The 23,058-nt window shown below is 38.8% G+C and overlaps 1 protein-coding gene across 1 annotated transcript in view; it reads left to right on the top strand.

Moving 5' to 3' along the window:
• The first annotated feature begins 1,912 nt into the window (after positions 1–1,912).
• The window catches only part of ATP10D (ATPase phospholipid transporting 10D (putative)), a 28,006-nt gene continuing 6,860 nt past the window's right edge, over positions 1,913–23,058 (top strand). Inside the window, exons 1-17 of the mRNA XM_071432446.1 lie at positions 1,913–2,140; positions 3,087–3,291; positions 4,206–4,291; positions 5,422–5,528; positions 6,276–6,407; positions 7,238–7,365; positions 7,510–7,762; positions 12,129–12,364; positions 13,021–13,209; positions 15,186–15,801; positions 15,947–16,053; positions 16,943–17,069; positions 18,235–18,419; positions 19,594–19,903; positions 20,473–20,549; positions 21,088–21,213; positions 21,603–21,803. Coding sequence (XP_071288547.1) covers positions 2,025–2,140; positions 3,087–3,291; positions 4,206–4,291; positions 5,422–5,528; positions 6,276–6,407; positions 7,238–7,365; positions 7,510–7,762; positions 12,129–12,364; positions 13,021–13,209; positions 15,186–15,801; positions 15,947–16,053; positions 16,943–17,069; positions 18,235–18,419; positions 19,594–19,903; positions 20,473–20,549; positions 21,088–21,213; positions 21,603–21,803 — 3,201 coding nt within the window. The 5' untranslated portion in view covers positions 1,913–2,024. The remainder of the gene's footprint in view (positions 2,141–3,086; positions 3,292–4,205; positions 4,292–5,421; positions 5,529–6,275; positions 6,408–7,237; positions 7,366–7,509; positions 7,763–12,128; positions 12,365–13,020; positions 13,210–15,185; positions 15,802–15,946; positions 16,054–16,942; positions 17,070–18,234; positions 18,420–19,593; positions 19,904–20,472; positions 20,550–21,087; positions 21,214–21,602; positions 21,804–23,058) is intronic.

The following is a 23,058-nucleotide window of genomic DNA, read 5'->3' as shown; positions in this document are numbered from 1 at the left end:
TTTAAACAAATATAAGATGAACTGTTCTATGGAAGAAGTAATACAAGAAATGTAGCAACCATTAATTAAAACTTTCAAATTGTAAAAAACTTTCTTATAAAGACCAGCACTTTAGAGCTTCTACTAAAGCATGGTTTGTGCAAGAGGCCTTTTCTGACAGCATTGGGTGATTTGATAAAGTGAGCAACACATATATCTATAAGTGAGTATCACCTTTAGCTATGAACTTTGGCTCTCTGTGGGAAAAGAAATTCCTGGGTAGAATGCTAGAGCTTAGCTAGGTGGATAAAGGGGAAGCATTGGCATGAAATTTATTAATCCTCTGTCAGTTGTTAAAAGTTCTCAAACCTCTTTAATTCACTGGAAGAAGTTTGGTTGATAATAGCTACTTAGTGCCTTTCACTGGCAAGTCCTCACTTTGTGTCTAAGGCTGTTCTCAGATGCATATTACTAGATTGTTGACTTCTGAGTTTAAGTTTTGTTAACCATCAGCATGGACTGCAATGTCTGAGATGAGGATTCCTTTCAAAATGCTGTTCTCTGCAGAATTAGCAGCTTGTCTGCCTTTCTGCACCATGCTACAGCATGAGAAACTGGTGGGTGGACTGCTATTACAAAAATATTGTGCATTTTAAACAAAGTAATCAAATTATAGAATCCTGAAAGGTTTGATGAAATTCAGATAAATTCAATCTTTGAAGCAGAAGTTCCTGACCTTACATAACCTATTAACAGTCTGGGTTGGGTTCATTATGAAAATAAGTTTTTTTCCCTAGGCTCATTCAAAACGGTAGCTGTGACTTTTTGTTGAAAGCCTTTACAGAGTTGTTGTGTAACTTGCTGTATTTTCAAACATTTCAGAGAGATGACTCTCCTTGGACTGTAAAGTGTTTCAGGTGCAATGGCAGATCCCATCCGCTGGGCCCGATACCGATGGCAGCGACTGATATCGACAGAGGGCAGAGAATGCAGCAGCAACAATTCAAGTACCAAGTGCTATCAGTCATCAAAAACTACTGGCAAACATAGGATAGTGATACCCTGTTTGGGACATTTTAAAGAAGAGTATGAAAAAGTATCAAAACTGTACATGAACAACAAAATACGAACTACTAGGTATACTTTATTGAATTTTTTACCACGGAATTTATTTGAACAATTTCACAGGTAAGGAACTCCTTTTTGATTGTGGTAATTCTTCTGAAGCTGAATCCTTCTATTTAAACCTTTGTATGTGTTACTATATATTAAAAAATTATTCCTCCTGCTGACCTATCGCTTCTGAAAAGATACATTATATATGGCCAGAGTTTCTTGAGTACCATCATTGTTGAGCTAATCCTTTTCTCCTAAGCTTATGTACTTTCTGCTTATTCTGTTCTTTGGACTATGGAACTGTTCCTTGCTCTTGGAGCACTGCCACACACCAATCAACAGTGGGATTTTCAGCTTATTTCCTGCAATTGTCTATTTCTGCTTCCCTCATGTCTTTCTGCCTTGCCAGTTTTTTTCATCTTCCTTCTGCTTGGAGAGCTGCAGATTTGTCAAGCTACACAAGGAGGTTACAGGATGGCTCCCTTTTTAAAATATGTCATCTTCCCTAAGAGATGATAAAATTTAGTTTAAAGGACCTGGAAATCTGAGAGTGCAAAATTCATCAGTGCCTCACTCTGGAAAACATGTGCCTGGACAACAGTTTGAAAATACAGGAGAATTCTTGGTTTCTGCATTACCTGGTCATGTATGTTAAGCAACTGTGTTGCTAAGTAGTCTATTGACTGGATAGTGAAAACAGAGTTTGGGATACTTATTCCTTAAATTGTGGGTGAAGAAAAGATAAATTGCTGATAACTTAAATGTCTGTATTGGACATGGGAATGGAGTGGGGAAATGAGGATCGTTGCCTGCTAGCACAGTTAAATCCTGTGTTTTCTCTTTGTTTCAGAATTGCCAATTTATATTTCCTATTTCTGGTTGTCCTAAATTGGGTTCCTCTAGTTGAAGCTTTCCAAAAAGAAATTACAATGCTACCTCTAATTGGGGTTCTGACAATTATTGCAGTGAAGGATGGTCTGGAAGATTATTCAAGGTACAAAATGGATAAACAGATAAACAACTTAGTAACCAAAGTATATAGCAGGTAAGAGACAAGAGTATTTGTGGTTTATTGTTATTATTTGATTATGACTATTATATGAAAGAGTTAGTAATAACTCTTTTGCTTACCTTCTGGATACTTATAGAAGCATAAAATAATGTAATTTGGAAAAGGTCTCTGAAGTCACTTAGTCTTAACCCCCCTGCTCAAGCAGGACTATTTAGATCTGTTCAATCAGGAACTAATTGTGACTAGATCGCCAGTTTTGTTAAATGGTTATCATATTAGTGTAAAATCTGGAAAAAAGTTCTGCTTGAGGCAAATGAGTTCATGCGTGTGTTTGTACTGTATTAACCAAGTTACTTTGACTAGTTAAGCATTGTTAAACATGGCATTTGTTTTGAGAGGTGTATTCTTAATTCTTCTAAAATAGCTTAATGGAAATTGAAAGGCTGCTAGTTTATCAGTCATTAATGGCATCATGTCGTACTCGTAGTGTGATGCCATTTCCCTAAAGAGAACAGGATGGTTTTCTACTTGAGTGCATCACACAGTTCATTCAGTATGAGTGTTAACATCTGTATTCCACCATGCAGGACTGCAGTGTTACACACTGTGGGTGCAAATCAGGCAGGGAGTCTGCTAGGCAGTTATTATCATGGATGATAAAAAGACAGGAATTCATCATATTCTAAATTAACCATCAAAAAACTTCTCTAAGAATATACCTGTGCTGCCCACATAATTGTTTTTCTTTTATACCTGTCATAAAAGGATATTCCAAGATGTAAAATACGAAGATGAAGGAAGTATAGTGAATGGGGTTTTTTTCTTTTTTGCATGCTCTGTTTCCATGTGGGAAAACAAGTATTTTGGAAAATGTCACTTCTTATATGTTGTAGTAGCCATCACAAATAGCACCTATAGGTTTTTCTCAGTTTCAGCTTATGCATTTGTAAAAAAATAACTGTTCTTCTGTGTGTTCCAGGAAAGAGAAGAAATACACAGATGAGTGCTGGAAAAATGTCCATGTTGGGGACTTTGTCCGGCTTTCACGCAATGAAATCATTCCTGCTGACATGGTGCTGTTATATTCTAGTGACCCAGATGGGATCTGTTATATTGAAACTGCAGGCCTTGATGGAGAAACCAATCTAAAGCAGAGGCAGGTGGTGAGAGGATATTCAGAGCAGGTAAAAATTGTGCTTTTCTAGTGGTGTAAGAAAGCTGACATGACAGGTGGTGAACTAAAAAAACCCAAACAGCCCTCTAGACTACCTAATTCATGGTAGTTTATCAATCCCCATCTGAAAAACAAGGTACTAGGTAACACAGTTCTAATTTGTTGCTTGAGTGGTTTTGGAGCAAGTCTTTGCATGTTCACATAACCCAGAGAAAGACAGATCTGTTTCAAGTAATGAAAACCAGCGAAATTGCCAATTCAGGTAAACTTCAAGTAGTTACTTATGGTGCATTTCTCTTACTTCTGGTCATGTTTCATTCTTATTAATACGGGAGATTTGTTTCACTTGACTTTTCACTGAAATGCTCACCCACTTTTTGTTTGCAATATGTAGTTCTGGTCTTTCATAACAGCCCTTTCTTTGGTACTTGTAAGTCTCAAACATCATTGCAATGTTCTCCCTGCTTGCTTTGTGTTAGCACAGAAACCATCCTGGTCATGGTATTGGGAAAAAAAAGTCTGTAAGAAATTCTGCTTGCAGAGGAGACAGTGTCTCTTCTTTCTGTTTCTTCATTATCATACAATGAGAAAAATCTATGGGAAATATCTGCCTTTCAGATGTTCATACTGCTTTTGTGTTTTTTTCTTCCTCCTCATCCTTCCACCCATTTTTTTCCTCTCCAGTGTTCTCAAAATATCAGCAATTCAAGTGATACTTGACAGTGTTTAATATTTACCAGGAAGCCCTATGCTATGTAAATCTGATTTATACTGGGTAGGAGACCATCAACACCATCAGCAACCTACAGTTTAGAGGCTAAATTGTTAGATAGTAGTATCTGAACCTGTAAATTTACAATGAATTTTAGGTTCTACACATTTTGTCTGAGTTCTCTGGGTTTTTTTCCCTTCCCATGGCTTTAGGTCTCTGAAATTGATCCAGAAGAATTTTCCAGTAGAATAGAGTGTGAAAGTCCTAACAATGACCTCAATCGTTTCCGAGGCTTTGTGTAAGTAAGCTTGCTGGCTCTTTATACTTATTGTCATTTGCTTTGGCATTCTTACTAATTTTAGGAGATCTTGTAATGTTTGCTTTAAGAAGTAATGATATGGATAGAGGTCAGTTTGCACCACTGCATTTCTGAGTGCAGCACAACAGACAGAGCTTCAGAAGCGGTTTCTGAGCAGCAGATGAGGCAGCGATGCTTTTTATTTTGTATTGAATATTTTCAACATCTTAGTTCAGGTTGTTTTGCAGACTTCATACTTGAAATAGCTGTTTTAAATCTGCTCTTCATAATATATGGTATCTATAGTATTTGGTCTGGACCACAGCCTGACTGGGCAAGCTGCATTGCTTAGAATTAGAAATCGGAAGGACTGGCTTCCTTTCCTACTCTGATTTCTTTTGTGTAACCTTGAGTCAATTGATCGAACTCCTTTTGACCATTGTGCCTGTCTCTGTCTTTTCTTCAGACTGGGTTTATGAATTTTCTTCATGGTTAGTGTTGGAAGGGACCTTAAGGTACTAGTTGATCATTAAGGTCCCTTCCAACTCCAGCCATTCTATGATTCTGTGATATTTACATGTTGATGACTCTCTATAGATAATAGGAAAACAAACTACTTTTTTATGGGGTGACCTGTTTTCAGGTTTTGAGAGTTAGAATGTGTTTATTCTTCCCTTTGCACACTGACACATTAGATATTTGAGAATAAAAATAAATAAATATAAATCTTAGTCTCTGAGGAAGCACCTTGACAAAGAGTGGGGCCTAGCTACACTGGAAGCATACCACAGGAGTGATGGTGCTCACAGTAAATTTATGATGAGATTTACTATTTTTTTCAAATATTTTATGAATGCTGATAATCCAAATAGGATAGGGTATTAGATTTCCAGTATTTGTTCTTTTCAGTAGTGTTGCCTGCTTCTCATATAACAGATGGCAAATGCTCAGATTTTAAAGGGTGATCTGCTTTTCTCTTACTCCATTCATATGAAAAGTCCAGTCAGACACGTTGGGATGGCATTCAGTGACTTGCAGCTTCTTTGGGAAATCTGTTCCTAATGGTTTTGCAAAGCCTGGTTGGTAATTGCTGGATTCCTACAGCTGACATGAGGTGCTTTTTTTTGCAGTGAGCATTCAAACATGGACCGAGTGGGTCTCAGCAAGGAAAACTTACTGCTCCGAGGGTGCACAGTAAGAAACACAGAAGCTGTGGTAGGCATAGTGGTATATGCAGGTTAGTGAACTGCCCTGGTTTTCACAGACTTGCAAACAAGATGGTTGCGTGCCCTAAGAAACAGTATTGTACAAAGGGGAATTGGGAGAGTAAAAGCTTGAATCCAGCAGAAGGCAGCCATAGCTATAAATATTAAGAACTCATATCTGAGTTAAGTTTTTTTCTGTTTTCACAGTAAAATCTGATACCCCTGATTATTCCTGGAAGGGCAGATCTGTTGTGTGTGAACAGGTCCTCATCCTCAACTTGTTAGTTGCAATAGTAAACTGGGATTTTGAAATGGATATGGAAATGTGTGACTTGCTTAGGACTTTTTTCTTAATCAAAACTGAAGCTAGTGCTGTTCTTCTGGTTCTGTTCTACAATTTCTAGAAAGGACAGAGGTTTTTACACTAATCAATATGATGTATCCAGCCAGATAGTTGTAACACAGGTGTAGGATTTTGTAGAAAATGTTAAAATAATGTGGAAATGTCAAGAATAAGGTTTCTAAAGGAAACAATATTAGTGACAGTTAATGGAAGCTAATGAAAGTTAAAATATACATGACAGATTTTGATTTAACTTGTTCAGTTTTTTTAGGACAGAATTCATGTATTGTAGGAGAATCTGATTTACTCATATTTATAATGGCTGTTCAAATATTATTTAATAGAAATATTCTATTTCCCAAAGCTTTAGAAATATAAAGCACTTGTGGTTGTGATACCTGCTATTGGAGGATTTCAACCTCCTTTTTGGTTGCAGGTCATGAAACCAAAGCTATGCTGAATAACAGCGGCCCTCATTACAAGCGTAGTAAATTGGAAAGAAAAGTGAACACAGATATTCTGTGGTGTGTTCTGCTCCTACTTTTGATGTGTTTAACTGGTGCAGTAGGTAAGTGAGAATCACTCAGATTCCTGCTATTTTCCTCTCTCAGCCTGCAATGGTTAGTGTTTTATTTTGGGGCTGATTGATTTTGTCAGTCTTCATCCAGATATAATTTCCTGAAAGTTGGGAGTTCTGTGAGGTTTAAGTTCATGTTGTCATGTTTGATCTGGAATGTGGTTAAAAAGTGTGTTCCTGATGTGAGTTTTTGGGTCTGGATCCTGTTTCTCCATTTGATTTATCTTTTTCTAACTAACTGTTCAGCAAACTCCTGTTTTCCCATAGGATTTTTCAGGTAACATGAGATACATGTATACATTGAGGTGAGAGACCTAGTGTAACTAGAGTTGTACTGACTTGATATTTTAGAGGTTGATTAAATGAGTAGCTTGAGTACATCTAAACAGACTAACTTTTCTGACAGATCATAAAGTTGTTTAAAATATGTTAAAATATGTTTAATAAAACTTCTTCAGATTACACTTAAAAATTATGATGTGGTGATGTGTTTACTAGTAGACTAAAACCTAGACAAGCAAGGATAACAAAATTAATTGCCAGCAAGTTTTTTTGGAGGGAAAAACCTGTTTGTGAAGTGTAGCTAATGTTTCTTTATTTCTGAGATATGCTGTATAGATGCTGTTGATAGAAGTCATGTAAGGTATTTCTTCATGTATGTATTGATACTTGGGACTGCTGTGGAGAAAAAAACCCAAGATATAAAATTGTAGTTTAAAGGCTTAGAAAGAACTGCAGAGTGTAACAGCTAACATAATAACCCAGAGCTGTGATACACTTTGCATAAAACTGATTGACTTTATCTTGTTCTTGTTTTCAAGGTCATGGACTTTGGTTAAGTAGGTATTCGGAAATACCTTTTTTTAACATCCCCAGGCCAGATGGGAAATCGAGTCCTCCAGCATTAGCAGGCTTCTACATGTTCTGGACAATGATAATTTTGTTGCAGGTAACTGATGTGCTTTGAACACGGGTCATATTCTGATCTCAGTTGTACCCTTGAAGTAGCTCTTTGGCTTCAGTAGAGCTACTTCATGCTTGTAACTGGCCAAAGACCTTAGTGTTATTTAATCTCTATGTTTTATTTTGGTAGGTCTTGATCCCTGTTTCTCTCTATGTTTCAATTGAAATTGTCAAATTGGGACAAATTTATTTAATACAGAATGACATTGATTTTTACCATGAGAAAACAGACTCAACTATTCAGTGTCGAGCACTAAATATTGCTGAAGACCTTGGCCAGATTCAGTATATTTTCTCTGACAAAACTGGAACCCTCACTGAAAATAAGATGGTTTTTCGGAGATGCAGCATTGCAGGACAAGAGTATTGCCATGAGGAAAATGGTAAGACACTCAGCCTTTGTTCACCTGGATCATTTTTCCAACATATTTGATACCATGAACTAAATATTCTTTACTCATTATGGAAGAAATCATGCCTACTTGGTTTTGTTTCTCTCCATGGAATATTCAGAACCCAGAAGGTTGGAAAATTGCCCATCTACTCTTTCCTCTCTTTTTTTTTTCTGCCTCCAACTACAGTGCTAATGCTTACCTAGCATTTTAAGGTTTAAACATTCTGTTGACTGTCCTAGCAGTGTACCACCTTTATGTAGTATATGTTAAGACTCCACTTTGACATAGTTCTACTCTTGAGGACATAGTAACCCAAATTAAATACATGCTTAACAGTATTAATATGTTATTTAACAGTAATTTTAAGGTACAAGTCAATCAGATGTGTGTCCATGTGTGTGTTAATGCTGCAAAGGTAAGTACCTTCATTGAAAATTACTGTTGTATTCTTACTTAGATCTTACACAGATGCTTATTATTAGGCAAAAAATCAAGAGGCAGTGTTAATGAATAGTTGCTGTCTTATTGTCTAAAAGTGTAGGATCTGTCAGTGTGTGTTGTAGTGCATTTTTATACTTTGTAATATTTTGAAGCAGTTTTGTTTTGTATTTCCATATTTTTCCCAAATGGTTTATCCCAGACTGTACTCCCCTCCCTTTCTCCCTTTACCTGTGTTATCCCTCTCCCGGGATGAGATCATCCCCAAACCCCCACCCTGGCTCTCTGTCAATCACTCAGCCTCCCATCCCTCCATCCAGAAGTTTTGGTCCAGGTCGTCGAGTGATTAGCCAGAGGCCAGGGGTCAGCCCCCCAAGCCTTGCCCCATACGCTGTCCTATATGTCTATCCCCCAGCATCCATCCCTTAGGGTCACTCATTGGTTGGTAAAATGTTATCTACTTTTGGTTTCCACCTCCCTTTAAATGTGACCTTGGCACATCTCCCGGGGCTCTCGGCAGGAGGCCCCCTGAGGTGCAGGAGCTCCTTTGGGACCCTAATAAAACCTTGGATTAACCCCTGCTAAGTCGGCCCTTTATCTTCTAACGATGTCTCTGGTGTCTCTTGTGCTGCACAGGCGACCAGCCCAGGTGCCCTCAGCACCCTCGGGGCACACACAGAGAGTGTCTGCCCCCAGCCCAGGTGCCCTCAGTACCCTCGGGGCACACACAGAGAGTGTCTCCCTGCCAGCCCAGGTGCCCTCAGCACCCTCGGGGCACACACAGAGAGTGTCTCCCTGCCAGCCCAGGTGCCCTCAGCACCCTCGGGGCACACACAGAGAGTGTCTCCCTGCCAGCCCAGGTGCCCTCAGCACCCTCGGGGCACACACAGAGAGTGTCTCCCTGTCAGCCCAGGTGCCCTCAGCACCCTCGGGGCACAGAGAGTGTCTCCCTGCCAGCCCAGGTGCCCTCAGCACCCTCGGGACACAGAGAGTGTCTCCCTGCCAGCCCAGGTGCCCTCAGCACCCTCGGGGCACAGAGAGTGTCTCCCCACTGTGTCGGGGCTGCCCCCAGTGTCTGCCGACTCGGGACTGGCCCAGGGCTCCTGAGGCTTCCAGAGGGACCGAGATAAGTGTGTATTTCATGAGAGCCAACTTGAAGTCTTCTGGGAGCTGGGAGAAGATATAGCTCCAGACACAAGAGAAAATTGGCCAGATTGATGTGAATTATTTAATTAGCCATTTTATTAATTAAGTAAAACCACAAAGTATTTATTACAGTTACCATGTGCATGTACTAGTGCCTGCAGGCATTTTGCTGGTGGACAATGCAAATATTCCATATGAGATCAAGGGTGTAGTGCTGATGGTGGGTGGACATGTGAGGCACAGCTGTGTAGTAAACCCTCTTTGTGGTTTTCATGGGTTTGCTGCCAGATAGAACTGCTCACAGCTACAAGCAAAAGGCACACTCTGCTGGCCACAGCAATGAATCAGTTCAGCCCTTCTTTTGTTGTGTCACAGGACCAGATATTACAGACAAATTTTACAGCAATTGCTGCACATGTTTTTTTGGAAGTCTTATGATGAGGGTTCCAAGATGCTTCTTTGGCATTTTATTTTAATTTCATTTTTGGCGTTATATTTTCAGAGCATTTCCTAAATCAAGGAAAACTTTCAGAAAAGAAACCAAAGAGTAGTATGAGTGATGCAACTGTGGATGATTCAGGTCTCAGTGTGCCAGGGAAAGTATGCCTCCACATGCTTCTGCTAGTAGTTCACATAAAGCTATCTTCCAAAATTATTAGTTGTTGACTACGTACATAATTACTTCCTCCTGTGCCCTGTCTTTTCCCTGGACAGTAAACATGCATTTCTTCCTAACAAATTAGAAATTATATGAGCCCTGAAAATCAGTTTGAAAAACATTGGAGGTCCTGTTTTTTAGCCCTGATTTATATTTGTTTAGATGCATAGAGCTGCTGTTTGCAAGGCTCTTGCTACATATGGTAAGAGTTGCAGTGCAACACAGTCCAGTCTTTTGATAGAAGCTGCTTAATCTGAATATGTATTTCTGGGTTTATATCTGTATTTCCTGGGGTAAAGGGATGCCTGTGATTCAGAATAATTCTCCATGGAGATGCCCCCAGGCTGTGTTCTGTCTAAAGTGACGTGTGTTTCTTGGACCATGGCAGTAGAGCAGTGTGGTGTTGTAAGAGATGCTACGTGTTACTTCAGCCAGAACATGCAGCTTCTCCACAGCCTGGAGCAGAGCAGAATGGGTGTGGGTTGTCCAAGCCTGCCTCTACAAACACACATACTAAGTCATTGGTGTTGCTTTCCAGTAAAAAGTATCAGTGCCTTGTGTGCAATTTTATATTTGGTAATAGTTGTGGAGAGCCTCAGTGTTATGTTCCTACTTGGCTGTTTTTTAAAAGAGCTAAGTTACTAGTTTCATACTGATATCAGGAAGATGGCTTGCCAAGGTGTAAGCTCTGGTTTCTCTGTTTCCTTGGACTCATCAGAATAGCAGGATAGAGGACAGGACTCTTTCATTTATGTTGCAGAAAGACAGTAGAAAATGTCTAGCCAATGACATAATAAACCTATTTCCATCTCATTTAGAGCAACAGACCTGGGGACTGACCTGTGGAAAGGTTTTCTGTTTGCATAAAACAGAATGATATCCCGCTTCTCACTTCTTTCCTGTACATTTGGTACCACCTGAAGTAAAGAAATAGGGAATTAGTGGTGTTGCTGGACATGTCTGCAATGTATACTTAATGTTGGTTTTTTGCTAGCATGCCATTGTTTGTATTCAGACTTCAATGAAATAAAGAGGCAACGCACAGCTCTCAGAACAGTTTTTCCAATCTGTGGATTTTAGGCACTGAAGTGCTAGTGTATGCTCATGGAATGCTGTTTTCACAGTGCGAGGTAAAACTTGAAAGCTGAATAGTGTACATAGTTCTTTCCAGAGTGCTTTCCAGAGATTTCAGCTTCTGGCATGTGGTCAAACACTCTCAGAACTCCAGTGCAAACACTTGGATATGTTCTTAATCAAGCACATGATAGCATAGGAGTGTTTCCATTTGCTGCAGAGGTTCTTTACACTATTGATTTGTGGAGAGAAACAGAACTGCATTTACATCTCTGGCACAAAGGTGTTACACATGTCCAGACAAAGTTTGATTATTGAAACTTGCTTTTCAATTAAAAACTCAGAAAATGTGTATCTTTTTGTGAGGGGGTATCCAGTACTGAAACAATAAACACAGTTTGAATGAGTTCCTGCTAGCAGCTGTATTTTTCAAACCTCTGACATACAATCCTGATCCATCATAACATAATGGCTAGAAAACTCATCAGGAGTCTGGTCCTGTTTTTCTGGCTTAAAGCAGAATTTTTGCTATTATTCTTTATGAAATTCTTTGTTTTATTTCTTCAGAACCTCCAGTAAAGTCCTATTCAGTGCTTTCTCAGGCATTCCATTCTAATTTGTCCCGTCATCTCTGACAAGGTTTTGTTGATACCTAGCCTGAGTTCATCTTGCCACAATATGGAGCCATTGGGTCTTCTGATAGCCACAGTGTTCACGGAAAACAAGCTATTTCCTTCCTACCTGTATGCAATTTCCCTTCACTTGAACATGCATTTGACTCCCATCAATGTGCCCTTCTGGAGGTTGTATGACTCCAGTTTATTTGAACTCCATTTATGTAGAATTCAGATAATTTTTGTTCTGTCTTCTGGATTCAATCCAGTAGAGTGCTGCTCAAACAGGAAGACAGTGTGGTGGCTTGTTACAGGTTTAATTTTCCATAAATGGTGGATTATTCTTAACTATATAAGTAATTCCTTACTTTGGACTATGTTTCTTTTTGCTCATGGAACAATAATTTTGTTTCCCTTTCCTTAGCAAAGAGGTTGGAATCCTATCAAGAGATTGATTCAGAGGATGAGGATTCAGCTGATTGTCAGTGTGGCTCTTCAGCCCCTACATCAAAATGTCAGGGGCACAACTGCAGAGCTGTGTGTGAACCTTTGAAGAGAAAGTCTTTGAACCAGTTATCTGGTAGTTACTCTGCATTCAAAAGGAAAGATGAAGCAGGTGATATTGCCAACTCAGGACACATGGCTTTCAGCAGTCCCATAGTAAGTAGAAGCTGTTTGGTGTATTGCTAAATTTCTGAATTAACTCAGGAAGGTATCTCTTTTTACTCCCATTTGATCAGATTGGTTGTCATTTAAGAAATCCCTTCTCTCTTCCACCAAAATTTGGGGTGTCATGATGGCTTGGTTGCATACTATTTACAACTGACATTGCAGACACATGTTGGTTCATGAAGGTCTATACTTGACTCTTGCTGCTCTGCATCCATGATCAATTCAAATGAAATTACTGACTTAATAACAGTTTGTTCTTTTATTTTAAGAAGTTTCTAGCATTTTCCTTTGTTTTTAATAGGAAATATCAATATGGTCAATACTAATTTGAGGTTATGTGAGGAGAAACCTTCAGGTGCAGAAGCAGAGTTATCCGAATACCATTCACCATAGTTAATCTCTGTTGAAGTGTCTAAAGCTATGAGCTAAGCCTTTAGTGTTTACCTCTTTGGGCAGGAAGTTTGCCATTTTCAAGGGACTAGCACAAGGCAGTGAGGATGCCAGTGTTTCTCTGTTCCCTGGTATTACAACTCAGCACAGGAGGGAAGTTGTATGAACTTCTACACTTCGATCGTCTGTAGCTGATTTAACCTCCAGAGGCTAAGTTTATAATCTGATGGAAACTTTTGTTCGTTTCATAATAGGAAACAGATGTTGTACCAGACACACAGCTGCTGGAGAAGTTCAGTCAAATTTCTTTTCATTCCTATCAACAATCAGAAGAAGCTAGCAACGAGTTATCTTTGGAGACAATGTATATCACTGATTTCTTTATTGCTCTGGCGATCTGTAATACTGTTGTAGTCTCAGGCCCCAATCAGACACGTCAGAAGGTAAGGTCATGCTTTTGGTTATTTGACCATATTTGCAAGTAGCTGATCTCCTTTTGGTTCAGTTACAAAAAGAAAAATACAATTAACTGACATTTTAAAAATTCTCCTTTTCACCTCTGCGTTTTTGTCCTATTAGAAAGAAGGTAATTACTGTAAAACCATGGAGTGCAATGAGTTAATGAATAAAATAATACTGATAAATTGGCTTCAATCTTTTTGTTTCTGTGACCATTTGTAACTTTTACAAGACAAATTTGGAGATTAAATTGCAGTTGTAATTTTTTCCATATTCTATTACGGGTTCCTTTAAATATGGATATAATTTCCTGTAATAATACATTAACAGTCAGGTTACCTTCACAAGTAGGTTATTGTTGGCTGAAAAATAAGAATATTCCCTGAAGATTCACAGAATATTGAAACTAAGAATGCTCTTACCTCATGGAATACTGTTCCCTGACTATTCAAATAGACATTCAGCAAAAGTATGGAAGATGAAGTTTTATATGTATATTAGTCTGAAGAAAAATTGCTTTGCAGAATGGCATAAAGTTGTTTCACTATGAATTAACAGTGCATTTTCTGGTCTGCCCTGGTTTAGTAGTTTGGAGTGACCACTTGTTTTTTTTCAGTGCACACAACCTAACTTTTATTAAATGATAGTACTTTTTTTCAAATCTTTTGGGTTTTTTCAGTGTGGGATTTTCATAACTCTTTTTTTTTTTTTTTGCCAGTTTTGACTGTGTTGCAGGATAATTCCCAAGTTCAGCTTTGATTTCTTTCCCTCATTACCTGGTGATTTACATTTGTCAACTTTGTTTTTGGAAAAAAAAATTAGTGACATGTGCAGAACTCGATTTTCATGTCTGTCTAGGTAGTAAACCTACAGCCATAGCTGGAGACATTCACAAAACATATCCTGTGGGATATAAAATACCCCCTATTTATAAATAAGCTTTATGTTGTATTGTGCTTCCAAGCATTCCCAGAAAGTGTCCAATAGGCAGCCTAGAGATCCATGTGAGGAGGATGAGTTCATAGTCAATAGTTACCTAATCCTTAAATGGGATGGAGAATCTTGTTTTTTTGAGAGTAATATGTCTGAATAACTTGCCAGCAGGGTAGAAGTCCTCCAGGTCACTAATAGGTAGATTGGGAGGAGCAATGTGGAAGGAGGTTTCTGAGTTCATGATTAGGGAATGACAGAGGATAACTCAAGGCAACGGGAAGTTTCAGTGTTGCCATAGGAAGAGGCAATGAGAGGACATTCCTAGTCTCTGTTTCCATGATGTTGAATGGAGACACATTGCAACTTGCTGGAACTGTGGAGGAGTGAGCCATAGTTTGTCCCTACCTTTTGCTTTTCAGTGGCAAAAGAGAACATGCTTCCTGGTAACTCATTCTTATGTCCTTACCAGCAGTGAGAAAGGAATGTCAGCCTTGTATGCCTGATTTTTGTAAGCTGTTAGCTCCCTAGCTGTTCTGAGTAACAGGAAGGCAATTATTTTATAACACTGATCACAGGGGAACTGTCTTTTAATTCAAAACACTAAAAACTGTTGATAAACATAAGCTGTATGTTTAGCAGTTCTTGTAGCTAGTTAGTGTGAGGGGGTTGGTTTATTCTTCACAAGTATGTTGCTGATTCGGAACAAGGGTTGAAGTGTTTAGTTCAATTTGCCACAACTTCAAAAAGTTACAATGTCATACTTACTCTGTTCATTACTGAAAGTTCTGAAGAGAAGTATTGCATGGAGTCATGAATTAAACTTGAAACACATCCAATTTTCAGACCTGAAGAACTTTCACAGCTTACAGAGGCTGTTTACAGTAATAATACAAGCAGTCAAACCCATAGTAAATTTTAAAATACTACTTTCATTATAAAACATACCTACTTGGTAAGGTGTCCTTCCTTAATATAATAAAAAAGGAAGAATTTAACATAAATACTTTCTCTAACTCTTCTGTTCCAGATGAGACTCTCTTCGCTGAGTAGGTTGCCTATTAAATCTCTTGAGGAAATCAGGCAAATGTTCCAGAGGTTTTCAGTCTGGAGACTAAGTTCTTCTCCACTTCCAAGCGTAAAGGAGTCATCATCCGAAAGCCCCAATACTTTTGTGAGAAAACTGTCTATTTTTAGAATGAAACTGGCTTCACCTACTTTGGATGGAGATGCTCAAAGGATTTCTGAACCTCACGCTATTGACAGTCCAGAAAATTCTCAAGTGCCTGGAGAACTCCATCTAGAGAATGTAGCTGCTTGTGGTGAACCCAACCATGCTGTGTCATCTATTGAATTATCTCCCATACCAAAGCTATGTTATGAAGCTGAGAGTCCAGATGAAGCTGCCTTGGTTCATGCTGCTAGGGCTTATAAGTGTGTTTTACAGTCTAGGACTCCAGATCAAGTAACTGTGGACTTTGCAGGTCTGGGGCCTTTAACGTTTCAGCTTTTGCATATCCTGCCTTTTGATTCACTGCGGAAAAGGATGTCAGTGGTGGTTCGGCATCCAGTCTCCAACCAAGTGGTGGTGTACACAAAAGGTGCTGACTCAGTCATGATGGATTTGTTGAGAACTGCATCTGAAGGTACCTACAGAACTTGTAATTCACTCCTTAATGATAAGTTTTAACAATTTGCTACTTAAAGAATGTATTTAGACCTTCAAAATTTTCTGCTAAATTGAGCCTAAACATGCATGTTCAATTTGCTTTCTCTTCTCTTTTGTAATAGTACATACAAATAATTCTGAAATTGAAGAGAAGATTAAAGAGAGAACTCAGCAGCATTTGGATGATTATGCCAGAAGAGGACTGCGCACTCTGTGTATTGCTAAGAAGGTATTTCTTTTAATATATATTTTAAAGAATGTTTGCAGTCTGTGACCAGCCTCAGTGGTACCACCAATGGAGCAATCATGTCTTCTAAACAGATTCTTCTCTTGCCACATTTTGTTTATCCTGATGTACTTTTAGGAGGAATTTGTAAGAAAACCCAGATCAATTCCTGGCATCTGTTGGATTGCCATTTTTATCAGTTCAGGATGCCAAGCATTTTAGCATCTTAATTTTAAAACAGGGATTGTTGAACAGCCGCATTTTTCTTCAGGAGTCATAAGCAGGTCTCGTTGTGTGAATCTTACCCTAGGTGGAATTCCTGACACAGAAAAGAGATTAAGTTACACCTGTTTTATTTGGTTTCACAAACAGTTTGCAGCGTTACAAGCTGTGGATGCACAACTGAAGTGATGTTTTGAGATTCCATTTTAAATTCAAAGCTGCTCGGAAGTAAAATTCCATAGGAATTGAAACAGGCTAGAAGCCTCTTGACAAAGCTTTATGCAAAGTGAAAGCACAGGCTGTGTAGCTGTGCAGCCAGCAAGCTGTACCCAGCTGTGCAGTGGTTCTGTGCCAGTGTCAGCACTGCAGGTCAGCAGCAGTGGGGACCGTGCACTGTGCCCATTGCCCTGCCTGCCTTCTATCTAAATGGAAATCTGTCAGGCAGCCCAGGAACCTGCAGGGTGCCAATGAGTAAGTAGCCTGGAAAAGTAATCTAACACTCTTAACATTGTACTAAATCTATGGATATTCTGGAGCATGTAAGCAATGCACTGCCAGTGGCTGCACTTGTAGGTTTGGATGTGGACAGTAGAAGAACCATAAGAACACTTTTGATGCACTGTTCAAAACCCAGTATAGATACATGCCTATGTTTTCCCTCCTTGTGTAGGTGATGAGTGATGCAGAATATGCAGAGTGGTTAAATCATCGTTTTTTAGCAGAAACCAGCATTGACAATAGGGAGGACCTGCTGCTTGAATCTGCCATGAGGCTTGAGACTAAACTAACTCTACTTGGTAGGTAGAAAATATTGTAACTCCCAGGAAAATGCCTGTGATGTTCATAATTGGAATTTGTTTGCAGAGAGCTGTGTTAATCTCAATCTGTGTAACACATTGAGCTTTCACATACAGCTTGCTACAGACTTAGAATTTATCATCACTCCTGAGTTTTCATAAATCTCACTGGTAAGTTTGTACTAGTTGTAAAGCACACTAAGAATAGATGGTGCTTTCCTGTTTTTTGTAAAAATCTACTATTGTGGGGGTTTTTTTGTTTGTTTCTTTTATTGTTAATATTGTGTATTTTTCTATCTTCACTAGATTTTTTTTAAAATGTAATTGTAACAAACACATGAAATGATAATAACAAGTCACAGGCCTGCCTGTGCAAATACTCAGAGATACCCCACTTCTGAGCATATTTCCTATCAGTGTTGCATTCATGGCACAGCAGATGTGCTGTGTTCTCCTTTAATAACATAGAGAGAAGTCAGGCATGCTTCTGCTAGAACCACTCCTCTGAAGGTCATTCAGCTGTGCAGAAATGAAACAAAAATGTTTGCTGTAGGAGTGTGGAAGGTAAACTGCAGGCAGTCTGGGATAATCATTTTAGAGAACTGCCCAGCAAATAACATTTGGAAAACAAAGTGCAAAGATCTGACTGTGGTGGTAAAGGCAGCTTGTGCTAGAAGTTGAAGAGAGACAGATCCTATTGTGTAAAGTGTGCTCCTTCTCTCAGTTTGTGTCATATTTGCTTAGTACAAATGCAATAAACCTTGATACTGAAGGAATTCTGGGATCACTGGCTTCAGTTTCTGGAGAGAAGCTAGAGCAGTGCTGCAAACTGATTATTTTTTAAGGATATACAGGTATCCTTTGCCACTAAAGCCAACAGAGAGAAGTCAAGCTGCGTTGGAGACCTGCTGTCTTGCAGGTTCGTGTCTCTGGTGTGACAATAAGCAATATGGGTTGGCCCTAACATTAAATGGAAGTGAAAATAAGGAGGTTAAGCAACTTCATACTGCAAGGTGCTTGCTTTCAGGAAATTGCAAGCATGTCATGGTAGCATGTCTGTTTTGGGATGTGGGTACAAAGAGAGAACCAGCTTGTCCTGTCACTCTTGAAGCATTTTGGTTCTGGAAATACAGCAGCACTAATCTTTCTGCTTGTCTGACTTAAGGTGCCACTGGCATTGAAGATCGCCTGCAGGAGGGTGTTCCAGACACAATACAGGCATTACGGAAAGCTGGAATAAAAATATGGATGTTGACAGGTGACAAGAGAGAGACAGCTGTCAACATTGCCTATGCTTGTAAACTGCTGGAACCAGAGGACAGAATCTTCACTCTTAAATCACAGACTAGGGTGAGTAGAAAAGTAGATTTTCTTCTCTGCTGAAAAATTCAATAGGGCTAGTCCACAGGACAATACAAAAAAGCAAATGTTGTTTGCTTGGGAAATCAAAGAACATTTGCTTTTCTGTATTGTTAATATTTTACCCTTGTGGGTAAAATATGAAATCCTTTCTGTGTATGTAGAAAGTCTGTTTGAAAATCTGTTTCTTTATATGCAGTCCCTACATTATGATTAATTATTTTAATTGAATAAACTTCCTAATTTCTCTCAGTGGTAAGCTAAGGAGTTGACATGGCCTCAGGTTTAGAGGATTGTTCTAAGACCTTTAATTTTTCTTTTTTCCTCTGCTTATATGTATCTTAAGAAATACAATTCGTATATGCCATAAAAGATAGTGTGGCAAGAATTAACTGTGGGGAAAATAAAGTGAAAAAAGAAAGGATTTTTAGTCCAGTTGTGTTTGAGGAAAGCTTGGAGTTTGATTTGTGCCAACATTTTCCTTTTATTCTGCTGGGAAATTAGTGTCTTACTTGACGGTGAGAACTAAGCTCCTTTTGCAGAAGTGCTCTTCCTCCCTCTAACTAGGCTCAGGAATAAAAACCAGGATTTGATACTGTTGCATTTCAAACTAAAATTATGAGAAAATTTAAGAAGATGTATTTTTTCTGTGTTGCATGTGCTTTATATATATTGATACCACAAACTTTTTGAGCCTCTCATATTGATTCTGATAAAGTAAAACATTCCACAAGGCCAGTTCCTCAGTAATTCATGGCAGCTCACCTGTAAGGTGATATGAAGAGCACTTTTGGCTTTGCATGCCAGACAAAAGAAACACAGAGAGCAAAAGTTTTATCAAAGCTGTATTTATATTACAGAATCCTTAATGGTTGCTTTTCCTGCTAATTTGTGAAGGTTTTCTGGCTTGCATAGGTTTTTCTCTGTTCTCTTAGTGCAATACCCAAGCAAATCTGCTCAAGCAAAGTTTATCACACTTTCATTAACAGCAGTCTACATCCTTTGTGATTTTAAAGGGCTATTCAGCCTCTTGTCTGAGCTTTTCAAGATAAATACTATACAAGGACAGCATTTGATGTTTTCCCCGTATGTATTTTATGAATTGAAAAGGGAGGCAGAGTACAAACAGAATTTCATAAGATGCCTTTCTCTTGTCTTTTATTAGGATGCCTGTGCCTTGGTAATGAGCAAAATTTTAGAAGATATCCAGAAGAATGCTTCTGTCAAAAAAAACCACAGTGAAAAACTTGGAAATGTCTCTGCAAGTCCCTCCACCCAAGCTCAAGGGTTCAATTCAGGCCTGGTTATTGATGGAAGGACTTTAGAACATGTCCTTCATGACAGCCTACAGAATATTTTCTTGGAACTCACAGAAAAATGTCGGGCTGTAGTCTGTTGCCAAGCCACACCACTGCAGAAGAGTGTCCTGGTCAAACTGGTGCGAAATAAGCTAAAGGCAATGACATTAGCTGTAGGTGAGGCTTCTGGTTATCCTTTCTCTGAAAAGAAGTAGAAGCCAGTTTCTTCTCTTGTATATTTTGTTAATGTCTGTCACAAAATTTATTTTATGAGCGAGATAATCCTTTGAATTGTAGTTGTCTCTGACACGAGATGATGCCTGTCTTCTGAAGTAGCAAATTCAGTCTATCAACTTAGGTCAGTATAAAGCAGTAAGAACAGCATGAGTCATTGTTATGAACCATGCAAAGCAGCAAGTGAGAGCAATTTTTTTCCATCATAACCACCCAAAATTAGGAGGTGGAGGGGAGATGACTGGCTGTGATTTAAAGCACCCATATTTTGTGGTGCATCATGCCAGCTAAATTCTGACAAAAGGAACATCTATTATCTATTTGGAGAACACAGCTCAGTTTGGTTGTGTGTTCCACTTACTAATCCTGTTTTCCTTAGTGTTTTTCAGTGTTGGCCATAAAAATGTATTTCTCTGAACTCTCTGGTGTTTGGTATTTGTCTTTTCCTGCCACCTCCATAGCAATGTGATAGCCAGCAAAGCTAGTTTTGATTTTTCCTCTTTCCTCTGTAGGTGATGGTGCCAATGATGTCAGTATGATCCAGGTGGCTGACACTGGTGTGGGAATATCTGGCCAGGAAGGCATGCAGGTAGTGTATCCAAAGACAGCTGCAAATGATGTCAGGTTCCATTTAAAATCAGTTCAGAATGTACTCTGGAGACCCAATAGCTCCACAGTCTGTTCCCTTACATGGGCAAAACTTTGCAGCCTGAGCCTCACACCCAGTCCTCAGCATTCCACCAGGAGCAATCAGAAGCTGAATGCTGCAGGTCAAGCTTCAAACAATAGTTTGCTGCCTGTCAGCAAGCTCCATATTTCTCATGTCCTGCAGGGAAATGAGCAGCCTAAGTATCAGTGTCAGTGATTTCTATGCAGTGATTTATTGTGTGGTAAGAATGATGACAGCCATATTCCTGCCTGTGCTGTGCTGGACTGAGCTCTGTGTGTTAGTTGCAAAGTCTTGTATGGAAGGGGATATCTGAGGGAGGATCACCTGGCAAGCACTATGTATAAAAAATTGTAAAATAAAAATTTCCAGCAGTTGTTAAGTTGCTTGGTTGTCAGTATCTGAAGCTTGTTTTTAATGATTTGGTTATAGCATATCCTTTTCTTCTTGTGTGTCGCAGGCTGTGATGGCAAGTGACTTTGCAATCTCTCAGTTTAGACACCTCAGGAAGCTGCTGCTTGTCCATGGTCACTGGTGTTATACCAGACTTACCAACATGGTGCTTTACTTCTTCTACAAGAATGTGGTATGTAGCTGTCCCATTCTAGGAGAATTTTACGTATTTTTGAGCACTGTTAGGTTTAGTGAGGCTTTATTTTCTTTTTTCTCTTCCTATTGTGAATGGTTTCAAAAAGCATGTGTCAAACAGTCCAGTTTCCCATTTGTCTGCAAAGGCCAGAGGCTCTTATTTCTTGGACTAAATTTCCCACTCAAAGCCATTGTTAGATTTCATTAAACAGTGGGTGAGGGGCACTACTAATATGGTGGCAGCACAACTGTTTCAGCAATTCATGTCTGATTTTGAAATGTTTCTACAGATTACTATAACCAGACCTAAGACCTACCAGTTTTTCTCTTGTTTTTAAAGCATTTGTCAATGGCTAAAATTTCATCATGTCATCTTTGGCTTTTCAGACCTACGTTAATCTCCTGTTTTGGTACCAGTTTTTCTGCGGGTTTTCCGGCACATCAATGACTGACTACTGGATTTTGATTCTTTTCAATCTCCTTTTTACATCGATGCCACCCATCATTTATGGTATCTTGGACAAAGATGTATCTGCAGAGATACTCATGGAACTCCCACAGCTTTACACAATGAGCCAGAAACCTGTGGTAGGTTACAGAGTTCTTGGCCTGAAGCAAATTGAAATGGTCAGCTTTTGAGCCATTTCTGTCTTTCTTTTATGTTTCATCTCAGATAAACATTGTTTTAAATTACTTTCTCTGTTAGGAAATGTCAAGGCCTATGCAGTATGTGCACAAATAAAAACATGGTTTTCAAAAGATTTTTTAGGCTCTTTTCAGTAATAGACCCAATCTTATCAGACATTTGGATGATAAAAGAAATTAAGGACTTCAGGTAAAGGGATGTACTAGACAAACATTGTTACCAGCATGTTTATTTCATTCATTGTGTCAGCTGTCAACATGCTTCCTCAAACTGGGAGTTGTTTGAGCAAGATAAGGGCACTCTGTATACTCTATTTTTTTTCTTTGTCATATAAAGGTCTCAACTGACAAAGAACCATAGCAGATTAATTTCAAATAATCCTCAAAGAACTTCTGTCAGTCAGGGTCCTTTTCACCCTACAGGTATGTTGTGAAATTTGCCTTCCCATGTGAAAACACTTTGCATCATACTGGTCTGTCAGTAATTTCTGTCCAAACTTTTAGCACAGAAAACCAGAGGGAGTGGGGCCGTAGTTTATAAATCAAAATTATATAATTCAGTGGGGTTTTTCCTGGTTTCTGCTTTGCTTAGCATGAAATCTAGCATAATTTTAAATTTATATTTCTAAATATTTAATAATTAAAATAATGTCTTTATTAGAACAATTGAAGGCAGAGACATACTGAGCCTGAGACAAAATAGGTACTAATAGTCCAGAAAGAGGAAACATTGACTATATGAGTCACCTAAAACTCAACATTTTCTTTATGATCAGATCCTACAATATCATTAGAAGGCATTTCTTTACCAAGAGGATGGTCATACACTGGAGCAGGCTCTTAGAGATGTGGTCAATACCCCAAGTCTGTCAGTGTTAAGGAGGCATTTCCACAATGCCCTTAATAACATGCTTGAACTTTTGGTCAGCCCTGAAGTGGTCAGGCAGATAATCCCTTCCAACTGAAATATTTTATTCTGTTCTATTCTACTCTATTCTAACAAATACTACTAAAAAAAGGAGCTACACAATATGTTGTGTACTAGTGTCGTCTCATTTATTATAACCTAGTTTCGGTCTGGTCTAGAAGGCAAAGGTTATACACTGAATGGACAAATTGTTTGCTTGTTTGTGGACTTCTACTTTTGTTTTTATATACACTTAAATATTTTATGTTTCTTGGTTTACAGTACTTTTGA

Source organism: Agelaius tricolor, unplaced genomic scaffold (genome assembly GCF_023055355.1).
Source record: "Agelaius tricolor isolate 1412-34295 unplaced genomic scaffold, bAgeTri1.0.p SCAF_8, whole genome shotgun sequence".
In the NCBI taxonomy this organism is placed as follows: domain Eukaryota; kingdom Metazoa; phylum Chordata; class Aves; order Passeriformes; family Icteridae; genus Agelaius; species Agelaius tricolor.
This window is presented reverse-complemented; position numbering and strand designations above follow the sequence as displayed.